Here is a 16,210-nt window from a genome sequence, read left to right on the forward strand (position 1 = left end):
ATCGGCGTATTTGTAAAGAATCCACAAAAGCATATTGACTACGCATTTATTAAGTCCCGCCCGCGTAAAAACTCTGCCCACTTTGATTATTCTAGCCTCGAATGGGTAATATTAAAATTGTGTTTCGGGATGATGTTGATCTGCACAAATGTACAAAGCTTAGCTGTCTTATTGAATGGAAGAAAGAACAATGTTTGAGGGCCAGAGGAAATTCCCAGAAGTCCCTAATTGAATGAAAGACACTTGGACGGACATTAAGATCGGAAAATTAAATAACAATTTGTCTGAAAACACCTTCCCAGCGATGATAGAATTCTCAGTGGCAATGAAAGAAGAAATCACCTAAATTGTCTGTATTCCATCTTTAATTGCAGCACAGAAACTGTAAATAAATTTGAATAGCTGAGACGAAATGGCGGAAAATTGCGAAAACAGAGCGTACAATAATAAAATAAATGTGTGGTGGAACTACAATGACAACTTTTATCAAATCAACACGTCTGGGAAAAGGAGAATAGAGAATAAATCTCAGTGGAATTTATTGCTGTTCCGGGAGGACATTACGCAAAAATAAAAGAAGATGCAATTAAATAAATCCACGCAGAGGTGAATAAAATTATTGAATAATTCAGACACATTTCTCGATGTCTTTCTCTCTCAACATGGTGACCACCCTTGTCATGGGAAAATGTTGCGAAATAAATGCACTTGTGCACTATTGTAGAATGAAGGCATTTATGGCCACAAAATCAGCCATTGTACATTTCACATCTTATTCACTATGTATTCGCGTTCATTTGATTCACATATATTTGAAAATTTGCGAAATTCACTCAGCGTGTGCATTTTTTTTCATTCAAGAGAGACATTCAGATTCTATGTTGTAAATTCTGCGTATAGCGTTTTTTTCTACAGCACGTAAATAGTATTTACGTATGTACTTTAGAAATAGCATACATATGTATGCGATGTGTTGTTTTGGATGCATTATTTCCCGATTCATGTGTGAAGACCTAGTTCTCACCGAAATCAAGCAGAGAAATAGTCAAACATGGACATGGTGTGACTCTCATTGTAGTTACTGGACAATTTTCCACCTTGCCTGTATGACAAAATTTAAAGTTTATGAACATTCGCAGAATTTCAAGATTAATTACTCATTGTTCGCTGGCGATGGTACGGAAAATATTTTATCCTTCGACAATAGCCTGTCAGGAGCAGAAGTTCTGCATCACTTATTTATCACCTCAACTCGGAACTTGGACGTGAGTTGTTTTCATTCAAAATTCAGCCCAACACGAGGAGTCGCACACTTTAGTTCACGAGAGCTCCAAATAAAATATGAGTCTCTGAGTGTGCAAACTTCAGTGAGATTAATAAGGACTTTGACTCGCCAAAGGTAAATGTTATAATTCCAATTTATCTCTTTTAATGGACCACCTCGTCGGTCATATAATCATTCATAAAACAATACAATGGCGCGGTTGCCGTAAAAAGTGTAATTTGTGCATTATTATATTTGACAATGAACTGACTAGTGTATTTCTCAGTTTCTCACTGATTGTCCATTTGGGTGCGAGTGATTTATGAATTGTATACAATTTACGTGCAATTCCGATGAAAACACAGACAATGAATCGCCACAGCGACCCACAGTAGTCCACTCTAGTTACCTGTTTTATGCTCACCTCTCTGCAAGACACAGCAATTTATCTTCCAACTCCCAAATATCACAGTGACTTCACCGCAGTCCCGATCATCTGCAGATCCCACACGCCAGAGACATATATATACTTCTGTGTTATGAATTACAAATAACTCTTGCATAATTGCAGTGCACTTAATGATGGTTTAGAAATATCATACCTTTCTTTGTGCGTGCATGGCACAATTATTTCACAGCATACACTTTCTTTGGCTCCATGAAGAGGTGCAATTTAATTCACCCAAGTGCTCCAGTTTTCATCTCTTCTGAGATTGAGAGTAGTTTAGATGTGGCGTGCACATGCCTAAGGGTGCCTAAACGCATTTGTGCCAATAAGACACACACTCCTCATTAAAATCATTTTCATAAAACTAGAGCTAATGCCATCCAACATCATTCTGGGCTGTAGCAATTCCCTCTGATATGGTAATAGACCAACATTCCATTTACCTGCTCTCGCCATCAACTCGGAATAAATCTGATAACACATATTGCGCATGATACATATTCATATATTGAGGAGGACTATTTACCTGACTGGGTAAAAAAGTGGAAAAGTGTGAAAGTAGGAGAGCCTGTAGGGAAATGCGGGGCGTTTTGCATTTATTTTTGGATCTAAAGCACTTTCTCGTAGAATAATCTTGATTAACAAAAGCACCAAGACGAAACAGACATCTCTCTTGTATCTTACCTTGCGTATGCATGACACACCCAAGGGAAAAATAATATAGTTAGAAGTGGTGTACAGCTCAGTGGAAGGAAAACTTGTATAATTCCTTTCTTAAGTGATTCTTCTAGTGACAAATGATTTGCATGCAATAAACATTGGTTTTCTACTCATTGGGTGCAAAAAACACTGGAAATTGTGTTTGGATCGAACATAACCTCAAAAATATCGATTTGGACTTGGAAAATGTTAATTTAGAAAACTTTTTGGACAATTTTGACGCTCAATCAGCATCATTGGCAAATCATGAAAGATGATTTTGTGATTTAAAATTCTTCTAAACGGACTTAAAATTATAGAATTTCCCTTTCATGTCAGCCACACACTCCTCAATATTTGTTTTAAGCTCTATGCGAATTTAAAAATTGTATTTCAATACCCGAAAATTTGTATTTGATTAAATAACAATACTCTTAATTACAAATTTGCCTCGCTGCGAAAATGGATGAAATTTCATTCGCATGGAATTGACGTAGTGTGTGAAATTGAATCAAATCAGTCGCATTCGAGATTTTACATCAATTTCACTGAAAAGTTTTAATGAAAGTTGCACGCCCAGTTTTTCTTGTGCGTCCACATATATTTTTTTTAATAACGACGTAAGATAGTTACATGAAAACTGGTTCAAATTAAGCTCCAATTTTAGCTATGCTTCAAACACTCTACCTTTTGACCCAGAGCAATTTTCATTCTTGTTTTCATTCCAATTTGTTGGTGGCGCGCATGGAAAGCCGATAAAAATTGTATATGCGAATATGTGGAAAAGGGAAACATATATCAGGAAGAAAAGGGAAAATTTAAGTTATTTGCTTAAGTGATTCACTACAAAATATTTCGCATTCAAATGGAAATGGTTTTGAATGGTAAAAAGGGTTCATGTTGCACGCTCGGTGAATGTTAAGGAATTCCCTGAGTTGAGGCAATATTGCCAATTTCACGTCGGAATGCTTGCCACTTAGAAATCCAAATGCATATTCTTCGGCAGGAAAAAGAGGTCAAATAGTGAGAAATTTTCACTGCCATAATAATGAAATTCTCGGAATTCGAGGGGTTGAAAAGAAGTGGGAAAAATTGATACTCACAAATGGCAATCAATCACCATGAAGAAGGTATTGAAAATGGCTTTTTAAATCCTTTCCTTTCCTCTGGCTGTTATAATGGATTGTGCGGCGCGATATGTGTGCTTTTTATAGGTAAGTTAGTGGCTCACAATGTATTTTCTGGCGGGGCAAAAAGTTCACTGAAGCATCAGCTGCCTGCCGAGAGCATGATAGACTTTATACTTTATTACACCAACTGGACAGGTTTAAAGCTCTTTAAAGCCTCCAACAGAACCATTTTTCTGCGTCAGTTATTTTGTGAATAAATTTTTCAACCCTCCCCCGAGAATTTATTAACATTAACTTTGTACTTGCGATTCAGCATCGCGTCAGTGGGAAATTTAATGTTTTCACTGTCACTTAAAGTGATTACTATTTGAGTAACGTTACACGCGATCTGTGTATTGGATTTATCTCCCACTCATCCGAATAAAACCATTAAATAACAAGCTTACAGAATTTCAAGGCGAGCTCTCTATTAAATTAAAGAGCACCCCGTCCTTGTGATTCATAACATCACACCAGACGAACACTGTCGCAATACAATTATGGACGCCACTCTTTTTCAGGATTTCACACATTAACCATTAATTTTCCACCACTCAAAACAATAAAAATGTCCACTTTTATGTACACTCTTTATTACAATCTTTTATTCTTATTCTTATGCGTATTTGGAATAGAGTATTTCATCGTGCGATTTTCTCTGTCGGTATCAAAAAGGGAATTAAATGATACATATTAAATTAATTACAATTGACAATACAATAATTACCTTATACAGAGGAATTACAGGTAATTAATGACCTCTTCTCCATTTGCGGTGGACAAGGAAAATTTTTTTTTTGTAGTTTTGGAAGAAACACAAATGGTAACTCATATGCTAAAGATCATACTTAAAAATTCGGTTATGGATGATGTTTATCGATGATCTACCATTTTTTTCCTACGATCAATGCGCAGTTCCTTAAAATGCTATATTATACAAATTGCAAAATCAACAGATTGACGTGTGATAGGAAAATTAATTGCCACTATATATTTTATTTTCTGTATTGGATTAATAGGCAACTAAAAGTGTTGCAAGAGCAAATCATCTCTCAAGTGTCACTCTTTTTTTTCTATCTCTCTCTCAAATACAATATAAACATGAATTGCGAGTATGAGTTTTTTCTGTCTGCCCACCAACTGCGGATCATTTATGTATTATTTGGGTTAAATAAACGCCACTCTATGTAAGTCATATTTCATCGCGATACATGAAATGTGTTGAATTCCTATCTTGCTAAAAGCTTCAATATCCGAAATCGCAGACAAGGTGTGTGATGTGATGCAATAGCCCAAGTTACTTATGCACGTTCGAGCGAGTTTTTCTCATCTGACGATCCGGGCATTCTTGGCTCTCTCTCTCTCTCTCTCTCTTTCGCTTTCATTATGTACATATTACACTCCAGCTGCACGGAATAACCATCGGCGATCTTTAAGTGTAATTGCGTTTATTACTTAATACCCAATTACACTATAAATGCTAAGAAAATTGTTTATATATGCCCAGAATTCACACGTGAGACACTTTGTGTGATAATTTAGAATGTCTCTATTGGATTACTTTAACGTCAACAAAACTGGATTCTTTTCTAAATTGACTTTGAAATAAATCGCACTGCTTTGTCACATGAAGAATTCACCGGGAATGCTTGAGCGCAGAGAACCGGAATGCGATAATTATTATAACACAAAGTTATGAGAAAAATATGTATCGTGGAATACGTGCTTACTTTCACTTTGTTACTTCCTACTAAAACTACAGCATTTGTAAGCGATGCAGAAAGACAGTTTCTTCTTCGAGTTGTAGTTATTCTTTTCAATGTTAAAGAGAGTGTAGAAAAGATAAAGACTTGTAGTAAATATTTAACAATTTGCAATACATATAAATCAATATTATCTAAGAATAAATGACTAAGAGAAAAACAATATTTGCCGCTAACACTATGGCAAATCATTACGAAGTTATGCGTGATTGATCGAGGTTGCAATTCATGATATCCTCATTACAACAGCTGGGGGAAGTTGCCTCGAAAAAATCTCATCATTTTCATGTTAGACAAATTCTGAGTCATTACACACAATCATACTCTCAATGGAATGCCGCATTTGCCGCAATCTAGCAGAAATGGGCGGAGCATTCGAGTGGGCGGAGCCAATCTTGTTCGGTTTAGTAGTCAAGATTCTGCCCTCGCAGGAAGGCGTCGATCTGCCCCAGAGAGCCTCCGGGAGATGGCTGGATGTAGTAGAAGGCCTGTGGTGGTGGCGCCTGAGGTCTCTGTGGCTGAGGCTGCGCCTGCACCTGGAACCTGTGCGCCGGGGCGCTCGGGGTCTGCTTCTTGGCCTGCAGACGATCCTGCTGCAGCTGCTGCTGGGCGATCTCCTGCTGCTGCGCAAACAACTGCTGCGAATTCAGCACTTGCAGATTCTCCTGCGACTTCTGGTACACTTGCTGCGAGAACTGCGGTACAGGAATTGGTCGCACTTGCTGCTGGATCTGGTGCTGCGGCTGGGCAATGGGTTGCCTGTACAGCGGACTCTGGTTCTGCAGCTGCTCCAGCGTGACTAGCGTGGGCTGGGGATGCAGGTGCACGTAGGGCTGGATGCGATGGCTCAGGGCGAAGTCACCCTCCGACTGCGGCAGTTGCTGGTACAGATTGGCGTCATACTGGCCGGTGGAGGGATCGAAGATCAGCTGTGACTGATAGATGGGATTGCCAGTGGGCAGGGCGGGGGCTGGCTTGAAGGGCTTCCCGACGGCCGGACTGACGGGCGACGGCGTCAGAGCGTTAGTTTCATCCTGGAACTTCTGGAACTCGGCCGCGAAGTCGATCGGTCGACGGCCCGAAGTGGGTTTCGTGGGTGCCACGGAAACTTCTTGGGTGGAGGATGGGTAGTTCTGGGTCTTCTGGGTGGAGCTCAGAGCCGGCCTGTATGTGGTGGCTGGTGGTTGGGTTTGCAGGGTTTGTGTCGGTGCCCGATAGGTGGGACGTGGGGTGATGCTAACGGGCTGTGAGGGAGTGTACTGAACAGCGGCTGGGGTTGGTGTGGTGCTGAACGTTACGCGTGGTCTCTCGCGAATGGTCACTTCTTGGGGTTGCGTCCTGATGATAGGACGTTGAGTGACTGAGGGTCTTTGGGGTTGGATGTATTGGATTGGTTCTTGCTCGTCAGTCTCTTCGCTGGCGTCGTCTTGCTGAGGCAGCGAAGAGTGTGCGTAGTTGTTTTGGAACACAGTCGTTGTGGGTCGAGGAGTTGTGTGCAGAGGACGAACAGGGCGAGGAATTGCCGGTCTTCGAGGGTAGTTCTGAGGGATGTTCTCATCCGAGCCGTCTTCCTCCGATCGCTCCTGCTCCTCTTCCTCGCTCTCGGGATTGTTGGGATCGCACGGATTGCCTGAGACATAAGTGAACTCCCTCTTGTTGCCATCAGGATCGACATAGCCGTACTTTCCGCGCACGACGCAGTCAGTTCCTCTGGTCTCCTCCTTGAACGACCCATCGGCAGCTTCGTAGCCGAAAGTGAAGGAGCCATCGTCGTTCACCTTGCTGTAGTTCCTGATTGTCTGCACTGGCGGAGGCTTTGTGGCGTGATCCTTGGAGCGCGCGATCGGCGCGGCAGTTTGACTCCTCGTCGTGGGAACGGGTCTGTTGTAGTCCGCCCGCTGTCTCAGGGTCGGCTGGCCATAGGGGCCGTTGTAGTCGTCATCGGACGCCACGAGAATGACGCGTCCTTGGTTGTCTTGCGGCTCAGCGGCGCTGTAGTACTGAATGGCAGGCTGCGCCCTGCTGTCATCCTCCTCGGCCAGCTCCACCTCCCGCGCCTCCTCTTGCCGCTGCCTCGGAAGCACCCGGACGCGCCGCGCCTCGCAAATGGCAACCAAAGTGAAGAGCAGAATTCCCTGCAAGTTGAGAGACAAGACAAGATTACCATCAGTACGCATATTTACATAATTCACTTGAGAGACCCCAAAAAAATACGCTAAACTTGAACTTGTGTGCCCACTGACGAAGTGAAGATGATTTTTCCTCTCTCTCCGAAGCGCATAAGGTTAGCAATGGCGGAGAAGAGATATGAAACATGAAATACAGCCATTAATTACATCCTCTTTCACTCTGTGATGCCATCTCAAAGTTGTGGGACTTTTCTAAAGTGGGAAACTCGTCTTCGGAATTACATTGTATCAAATGCCACTTAAAGCTCTCCGTGCGGCATCATAACAGACTCTTGACCGTACAGAAATGAATAGCGGAAAATTGAACTTGAGACGAAGAAGTGAATTAAGGCAGATTCCATGAGAAAAAAAATTGTCCTCTTCTTGCCGAAGTGTTAAGGATTGTGGCACAGATTTCAGCATCAAATCAATTCCACTCTTGACACAATTAAATATTCATTTTTGCACGCTCGCAATTGTTTTAACGTCAATTTGTGGAGTTCAAACTCACCGAAACGCCTCCATTTTTTATGCCCAAGCGCGTAAGTGTCCCAAAGAGCAATAAATAAGTGCCTTGAAGTTGCAAATTTATTAATAGAATTCGCGGAGAATGTGCACCGCAGTGACTAAGAGAAAATGAATGCAGATTCGAAAATTGCATTCACAAACCAATCAGTCAGAATATTGCAAATTCGGAACATGGGCTCGGTCATGATTATCTCAATTGATTGCACCCTAAGTGACTCACAAAATCGCTGGGGCTATGAAATTGAAAATTTCCCGTGTACACACAGGTATGAAATCAAATAAGTCATAGCGCGACACGATCTGAAATCGCAATGCAATGGCACATTAAGGAATTCCGACTGCGTCTAATGCATGATGGGAGTATTGGCAGAAACTCTGCTTATTCGGCGTGTTACTTTCTAATGAAAATGGTGTTTGTGTGTGTGTTTTTGGCGAATTGCATATGAATACATGCTGAAGAGGCGGCACTAATTGCATAAATTACTCATTACTCAGGTGATTCCTCGCAACCGCGATTGGGTATTATTGTTTCTCCTCTCGCAACTATGCAATCTTCCGTGTCTTCTCGCTTCTCCGGCAGAACATCCGCAATTCCATAATAATCAATAATAAAAACACACGCTTTTTTCTCACAGGCGCCCAGACTTTTCGCACCTCTCGCGATTCCCTATTTGACCCACTGTTTTCACATATATGGCACGCTGTTGCATATCAGCGCGAAGACATGTATTGTTTCGCACACTTTATGCCGCATTATTATTATTTTAGAGGTGAGCTCTCTGGCAAAATGTGACGACGATTGCGTGAGAAAATGCTGATGATGGCCAGTGTGAAGCACAGAGTGGACTGGAGGTGCTTTTACCAATCCCGAGTGTGTATTTCGAAATCGAAAGCAAATGATTGTCAAACACATCACTTATTAAACCAATTATTATCCACTTTCAGTACAAATCTCACTTTGTATTCTGCCACACATAAAATTTTATTGGTATGGGAAACACTACATCTGTTCACACAGTCCATTTCTGAGCCCGAAAAGACGAGAAACTCTCTTTATCTCTTCGTCTTTCTCAAAAAATTTTCAAACAAGCTCACACACTCTCTACATAGAAATATTAATTAAGATTCACTCCATTGAGATGTTATATCACTTTCTTTTCTTACCATCGTGAATACTCCACCAATTTATTTAAATAGATTTTATTATAATTATAAGAAGGAGGAAAAAATATTGGAAGGAGCGTGTGAAGCATTGCAATCTACTCCGAGTCTGACTAATAATGTAGAGAAAAGCAAGTAAAATCAAACGAAGGACTTCTTCAGGAGTTGCGTTGGAATCATGATTAAATTTCATTAACTGAACTTTATTAATTAAATGAATAATTCCTTGAAAACATCATAAAATCTCACTCAATTGCAATACAGCTTCTCTTGTCGATGCGAAACGATTGAGTTGAGTTAATAAAATGCTACATTTGTGGAGAAAAGTGAAAAATCCCATCTGTGCGTTCACTCCAAATTTAAGCTCTTCCATCAAACTCATTAAATTCAAATACAATAAATCATAAAGTCGTTGCCAGAGATAGTAAAGGTGGAAGTATATGGCTGTTTCCACTCTTTGGAGGTTACTTTGTATTGTTTCTTTTACATGGTCAATTAACTCGAGAGGCGCGAGAAATTATTTGGAAAAAAATATGGATATTTAATTAAGTAGAAAACATTAAACGTAAACACGGCTTTGTTGCGGAAATTAATTTTTTGACATTTAGCCGCGATTTCGTGAATTGCTTCACCTTGATTGTGATTTCTTCAAATCAATTAATCATATTTTTCCCCCTTTCATCGCCCAACTCTTCACGTGCGGCCAAATAATGGAGCGTCCGTGGGGGGAAAATTCGGGATGATGGAAGAATGCAGAGTGCGGTTTATTGGAAAATGTGGTGAAGCCACCGTGTAATTGGATGCATAAAATTGCAGCACTTGTTTGATACGTTCTTCTGAGTAGACTTTGTAATTAAAGATTCGATTGCAAAACGTGGGAACTTCTTCACATTTTCTATTCCAATCTCAAACTATATGCGTTATTTGTTAATATATATCTCATGTTTATGTGAATTATTTGTGTCTTCTCTCCCATGTTTAGGCGAGACGCGAGGTTCTCCTCTCTGCTTCTGCCATCGCGAGATTCTCTAACACATCGGCATCACATTATTATTTATTGTACAGTCGCAAATACAATACACATCAGCAAATTGTTGATATGTGAACAAGGTCATAGCTATGCACAATTTAATTATTTTTAATTGTTCAGCGCCCAGCAAACCGCCGAACTTAATTAACATAAATCAGATAATGATATTCACGAAATTTGCACAATGCAAGACATTTCATCGCCCGTCAAAGAATTCATCTGCTTTTTCTGTGCACACAAACACATCTTTTCCCATCTCGCAGAGCCCAGTGATTTATTTGGAAATTCTACGTTTCCAACTTCTCGACAGGTCGGGAAAAAAATCTGTGGCATGAAAGGCCATTCACAAAATAAATTTTTTACACCATCCCTCGTCGCTTGCTGGGTTTCTTGTATTGTGATCGCAAGAATGTATAATAAAAATTGCAAAAGAAGGCAATGGCACACGGATCTTGGGCAAAATATGGGAGAAATACGCAAGTAGGGAAAAAAAGAGATCTTTAATTTGTTGCTTCAAATTAGCAATGAGGAATTTTAAACAACGCATTTAGCTTCTGCTTCACATATGAAGATTATATTCAATATTATAATAATAAAAATGAAAAGTATTTCCTCTGTTATTAGACACATTTTTCTTTCCACTCGTGGAAGCTATTTTCTATGTCTTCATCGCCAATGCATTGGGAAAGCAGATAAAATGAAAATATTTTCACTCTCTTTTGTCGCTCTTAAATCCACCAACAACTCATGGCAACTTTCATCGAGAGTGAAATATTTTCAAGGCGCTTAGCAACTTGTTTGCAAAACACATCCACCAAATCGTAAAAATGCCGACCAAAGAGCGGATAAATGTTATGTGCAATCGCTACATTTGTCATAAAATGCGTTCGCTGTTAAATTAAATTAAATCACACCCCAAAAACGGATATTTAATGCAACGCTGATCACACGCGCGCGCTCTTAATTAGTAAAACCGAAGCCAGGAGTCATTCCCACAGCACACAAATTATATGTTGAGCACCTGAACTTTCGAGCGCATACAATGTCCTGGGATTCATTTCAAAATGTGTAGCGCTCGTGTTGTAATTGAAAGTTTAACTGGGTATGCTTAAAAAAAAAAAGAGACAATGGCACTCCAACCGTAGGTGAAAATTGCGCAAGAGTTCAGGAATCAGGCATAGCGCATTTCCATGCCACACAAGAAATATTAATTCTCTCATTATTGATGCAAAAGTGTCGCCCATGATCAATGGCGTGAATTTCACTGCAAAGTGGAGGAATAGAGACACTCGAGCAACTCACCAAATTCCTTAATCGCATTGTGTTTCCTTAATTGAATTTTAATCCAAAGAAAGTTGCTCTCTTCTCCCTCCTTTGTTATTCAACAATCACAATGGAACTCAATTTATTACCGAACGTGCTCCTCCGAGCAGGATTATGATTTGTTATGATTTCGAGGAATAACGGTGGAAAAAATTACAGAAAATACAGATTAAGGAAGAGAGACGAACAACTCTAGAAAAGACACACTATGCACAGTGACCACACTTCCTTGCTGGATGATCTTCAATTGTACAGGTCGAGGAGAAGTGAAAAAATAACGCCAGCAACTTCAACAACTCCACAACTCCACTGTGAATGTGAACAATGGTAAGTTCTTTCGCAAAATGACTCGCATGACCCGTCTGCAGTCGCTATATAACATTTTCTCTCTAAAAGTTATAAAGTAAGATCAACTGTGTATTATCCACCTTCCACCGAAGTTTGAGGCGCGCTGAGTGAGTGTTACAACGACTGGCTGATGGTAGAGGTGGTCTTGCCGTCCATGTATTGCCGTGCAGACCTGCAAAGTGGCGGAATTCATCGCTTTTTTCCATGATATTCAATTGTATCTTCGCCATTTAATATCCCACCAGCAATTTACCCGTTAGGGATCACCAATTTTCGCCACAATATCTCAATCCTCTCCGTGGAGAGTCCAATGGATATTTGATGATGGCTAAGAAGACTTAAACACCTCGTGAATTAATAGGATCAAGCAGCTTGAGAACAGGTTTTTCCGAAAGGCCAAAGATCGCGCATCGGAGCACAAATTTCAGGGCGACGCGCCCCTCAATTCTGCCCTGGCAGAGCCAAAAGATAGTGAAACTGCTGTGAAGTTGAATCGATAGCGTTTCATGAATATCAAATCAAAAGAAACTGAATATTCTTGCCGATGGTCGAACGGCGTCTCACAATATTGTTGCGCGCGCTCACCTGAAAGTGGATCATTTTGAAAGCAAAATAAAGATCACAAGATCACAGAGATCTCTTTACAATGAAGAAGAAAAAAAAGTAATATCATATTATTCACTGTGGATGAGAATTGGAATTTTTCACTCTATTTTTATTATTATTACTCCATTTTCAATGCTGTGCTCAAGTGAAAATATCACGAATTTTACTTTTATTTTCAATGAAACTAATTGCAGAGTCGCACGAAGAGTAATCTTAGTTTAGGAATCAAACAATCAACAGAGAAAAGAGCATTATTTTGTTCAATCTTCTGAAACTTGAAGTCTTCAGTTCAATTTCAGCCAAAAATAGAATCTTTGGTTGTTGGAAGCAAAATTTGAAGAATCTTTTCCGAATGAAACACTTTTCTTTGCCATTGAAAACGTTGTGCATTGTTTGGTGATTTATTTACTCTGAATTCTGAAATATTTCAAAAGAAATCATTTCATGCATTTTTCTCTTAAAAAGCATTCTCATGACTTTCCTGACTGAAAATATCACAATTCAAGCAAATGCGCACTGCGTATTGTACATATCACACTATATACAGCACTCTTGGACGAAATAGCGATACTTATTAAGTTTACGTGTGGCACTCAGGCACCAAACAAACAAGATCTGTGAAGAGTAAGTGGCATATCAAATTGAATTATGCTCGTCTTTTTCACTTTCTGCTTTAAACAATTGAGTAAAAGGTGAAAATTCATTGTTACAATTGCTGTGAAGAGAAATTCAGTGATCTTGAGACGAGAAGATGCCAAATAAACCGTCTCCTCTCATCGCTCTCATCCAATGTACGAGCGCAGTTCTTATGATAGCGTCATGACCGCACAAATTCGCAATGTTGTTTTGAATTAATTGAGTCTTGTTTTTGATACTTTTCCGGTTTCACTGGTGAATCTCCATGCGATAATACATGTATTATCGAAGCATTAGTTATGTGCATACATTCCCAATAATAATCCACTTGATTACGGTATAAATTAAAAGTCGTGCGATGTTAGAGCATCACGGCATCGTGTGCAGTTATTCGCGAAATTCAGTCAGTATGTAGGCAGTTTGTGCACATTGTTTATCGAATGGTGCACCGCGTGCTGAACCAACACATGCAGAGTGATTTGTACCTGGGCGTCCGCTGGTCAGACTGCACCAGAAAGTGATAATGAAACCTGCGCCCCATCCATTAAAACTCTCCTTGCGTAATGCCACAGAGTGTTGTTATGCAAAGGCGAAATTGTGAATTTCTTTCAGGAAATTCACCCCTCTTTCGCATGTGTTTTTCCACTGCACATGAAATGTCTCAATTAAGCCTTTTTTGATGGCCACTCTTGATGACTCTGCATTGCTGCAATATAATTGTCATGACAATCCTTTGAACGCACACGCACTGAGCTCTTGAAACAACCACGAGAGCCATTATAAACAATTTTAATGGGTATTTAATTGAATTTAATGCACGGTCCGAATTAAAATTCCAAACACAGACATTATGCGTGATTTTTGGGTGGGTTGCCATTCGGCTGGGGATTCCTGGGAACCTTTTGCTGTGCACATTGGGCATGGAAAATAGAACAAACACGCGGGCCAGCCGCACATTTGGCAATATGACCACTGCAACGCCGCAATTAATTTTAATATAATTAAACTAAATGAATGAGAGCGAGAGGAATTATTGTCTGAGAGCAATTTGTCGTGAATTAATGGCGGGCAAACGGCGAAAAAAAAATCTCCATTGTGAGTCATTTGTTTGTCCTCAGTCATCGATAGACCTTCCATTTTCCGGCTCGCCCGCGATAAAAGTTCACAAAACACGCGGCAAAAGAAAATTAATCCACATTCAGTGGCCATTCAGGCATTTCGGCATGAAAGACATGCAGAGAGACATTAAAAGTTTATGTACAGAGTCGCGGAATAACGGATCTTGTATGCAATCTATTGTGAGCTAGCAAATTTTCACTTTCATTTAGCCTTGTCCATTCATAAAATATCCACCTATGGCAATAAATATGTATTAGTATCCCTCAGTCACTACCAACAATGTAATTATCGACTTGGTGTGGCTTTTTTATCCGGAGCAAAAATAACTTCACTGGCAGCGCGCACAATACGCCAATTTGAACTTGAGGTTGAGAGGAAAATTACTCCTCTGACAAATGCAATGTGTATACACATTTTGCTCTCGCTCAAAAGCTAAATGCTGAGTCTTGGACGAAGTGAGTGTGCGAGCAGAGGTGAAATTTATATACTTCTGCGTGGAATGACTTTTTTCGCCACTGTAAGAAAGCATTGGAAAGATGACGAGATTCTATAGGAAATAAATATTATATTCCGCCCAAGGGGGAGATATTATTGTGGGAAATGGTGGCTTAGCGAGAGTTCTTGGAAGTATAAGTGTTACAGTATCTGACATGCAAACATTTGACAGACTTAAGCCTCTGACTAAGACGGTAAACAAGTTTACGAAGTGTATGAAAAGGCGTTCTGGTGTTCCGCCAGAGTTCTGAAGAGTGTCAGAAAGTGGTGTACAGACTTCAGCCATACAATCTTCCCCTTGGTTTTCTCCGCACTGCATTGAGCACGGTGCATTCAGAGAATTCTTTTCGCTTCTGCGACAGTCGTGGAGAAAATGCGCCTCTTGTCCACGTGGACATGCATCATCATCAGTGAGAGTGGCGAATTTCGTATGCACTCACTGATTTGTGTTTCACGCCAAACAATCAATTTAACACCATTATTATTCACCGTGTTCTCGTGCATTCCAGCGGCGCACTCGTACATTTTCCTCCATTGGAGAGAATGCATTTGATGCGATGATTGGCTGGCATTATGCAATGTTTGAGGTGTATTAAAAATAAGAGGAGAGAAAAAAGTGATATCTGCCCGATCGAGCAAGTGCTTTTGAGGCTGCCATTATATAAGATGCCCCCGGAGTATGTGAAAAGCTTGACCACGAAATTCGAAATGCGATCTACGACACTCTCTTTTCCACCGAATGCGCCTCAGATTGCGACAGTCGCGTCTGCCTCACTTGCAGTGTGTGCGCGACCATATGGATTGCCAATATGCGAAGAAGGAAACTCAATATTTTAACACACATTCCATTTGGGAATCCATCGAATGCCAGATTGACATTTACAGCGGTGGAAATTCACCAAATGTATCAAATGCAGTTTTACGCTTAAAAGGATTTCTGCCCAGCAAACTCCAACTATTTGTGTTATCTCACATATATCATATTGCACAGTCTGCATTTAAGCACAACTGAAGCACTGAAGCTTTAATGGCTTTAATACGAGAGCAAATCAATTATGACCTACGAAGGAATTTCTCCGAGAAATTACATAAAATTAACTCTTATAGATAAGATGTCTGGCATTTTCGTAAAAAAAAGTCCACATAACTTTCTACACTCCTCAAGACTTGACTTCAAGTAATCCGCACATGAAAACAAGGTTGATTATGTATGTGAAAAGTGGGAATTTCTTTCTGAGCACACGAGTGACTTCTTTTCGGGCAGCTTTAAATCTCAACTAGGTCGTTAATTGACATTTTCTCGAAGCCACATTGCGAGATTCAACTCTCAATGTGGATGATATTTCAGAATGTTAATTTAAAATAACATATTGGTCAAAATTAATGCAGAGCAGAAGAGCAAAAAACCGTTCGACAATATATATTTGTTTGGCGCTTCTCTCGAATGTTTGCG

The 16,210-nt window shown here is 40.2% G+C and overlaps 1 protein-coding gene across 1 annotated transcript; it reads right to left on the reverse strand.

Moving 5' to 3' along the window:
• Positions 1-4,156: 4,156 nt before the first annotated feature.
• LOC132257403 (uncharacterized) lies at positions 4,157-11,877 on the reverse strand. Its single transcript, XM_059754287.1, has 2 exons — positions 11,533-11,877; positions 4,157-7,478 (listed from the first exon to the last, which is right to left on the reverse strand). The coding sequence occupies exons 1-2, from the start codon at positions 11,548-11,550 to the stop codon at positions 5,748-5,750; spliced, it is 1,749 nt and encodes a 582-aa protein (XP_059610270.1). The 5' UTR covers positions 11,551-11,877; the 3' UTR covers positions 4,157-5,747.
• Between the last annotated feature and the right edge of the window lie 4,333 nt (positions 11,878-16,210).

The sequence above is a fragment of the Phlebotomus argentipes genome, unplaced genomic scaffold (assembly GCF_947086385.1).
Source record: "Phlebotomus argentipes unplaced genomic scaffold, Phlebotomus argentipes genome assembly scaffold_4, whole genome shotgun sequence".
NCBI classification, from domain to species: Eukaryota; Metazoa; Arthropoda; class Insecta; order Diptera; family Psychodidae; genus Phlebotomus; species Phlebotomus argentipes.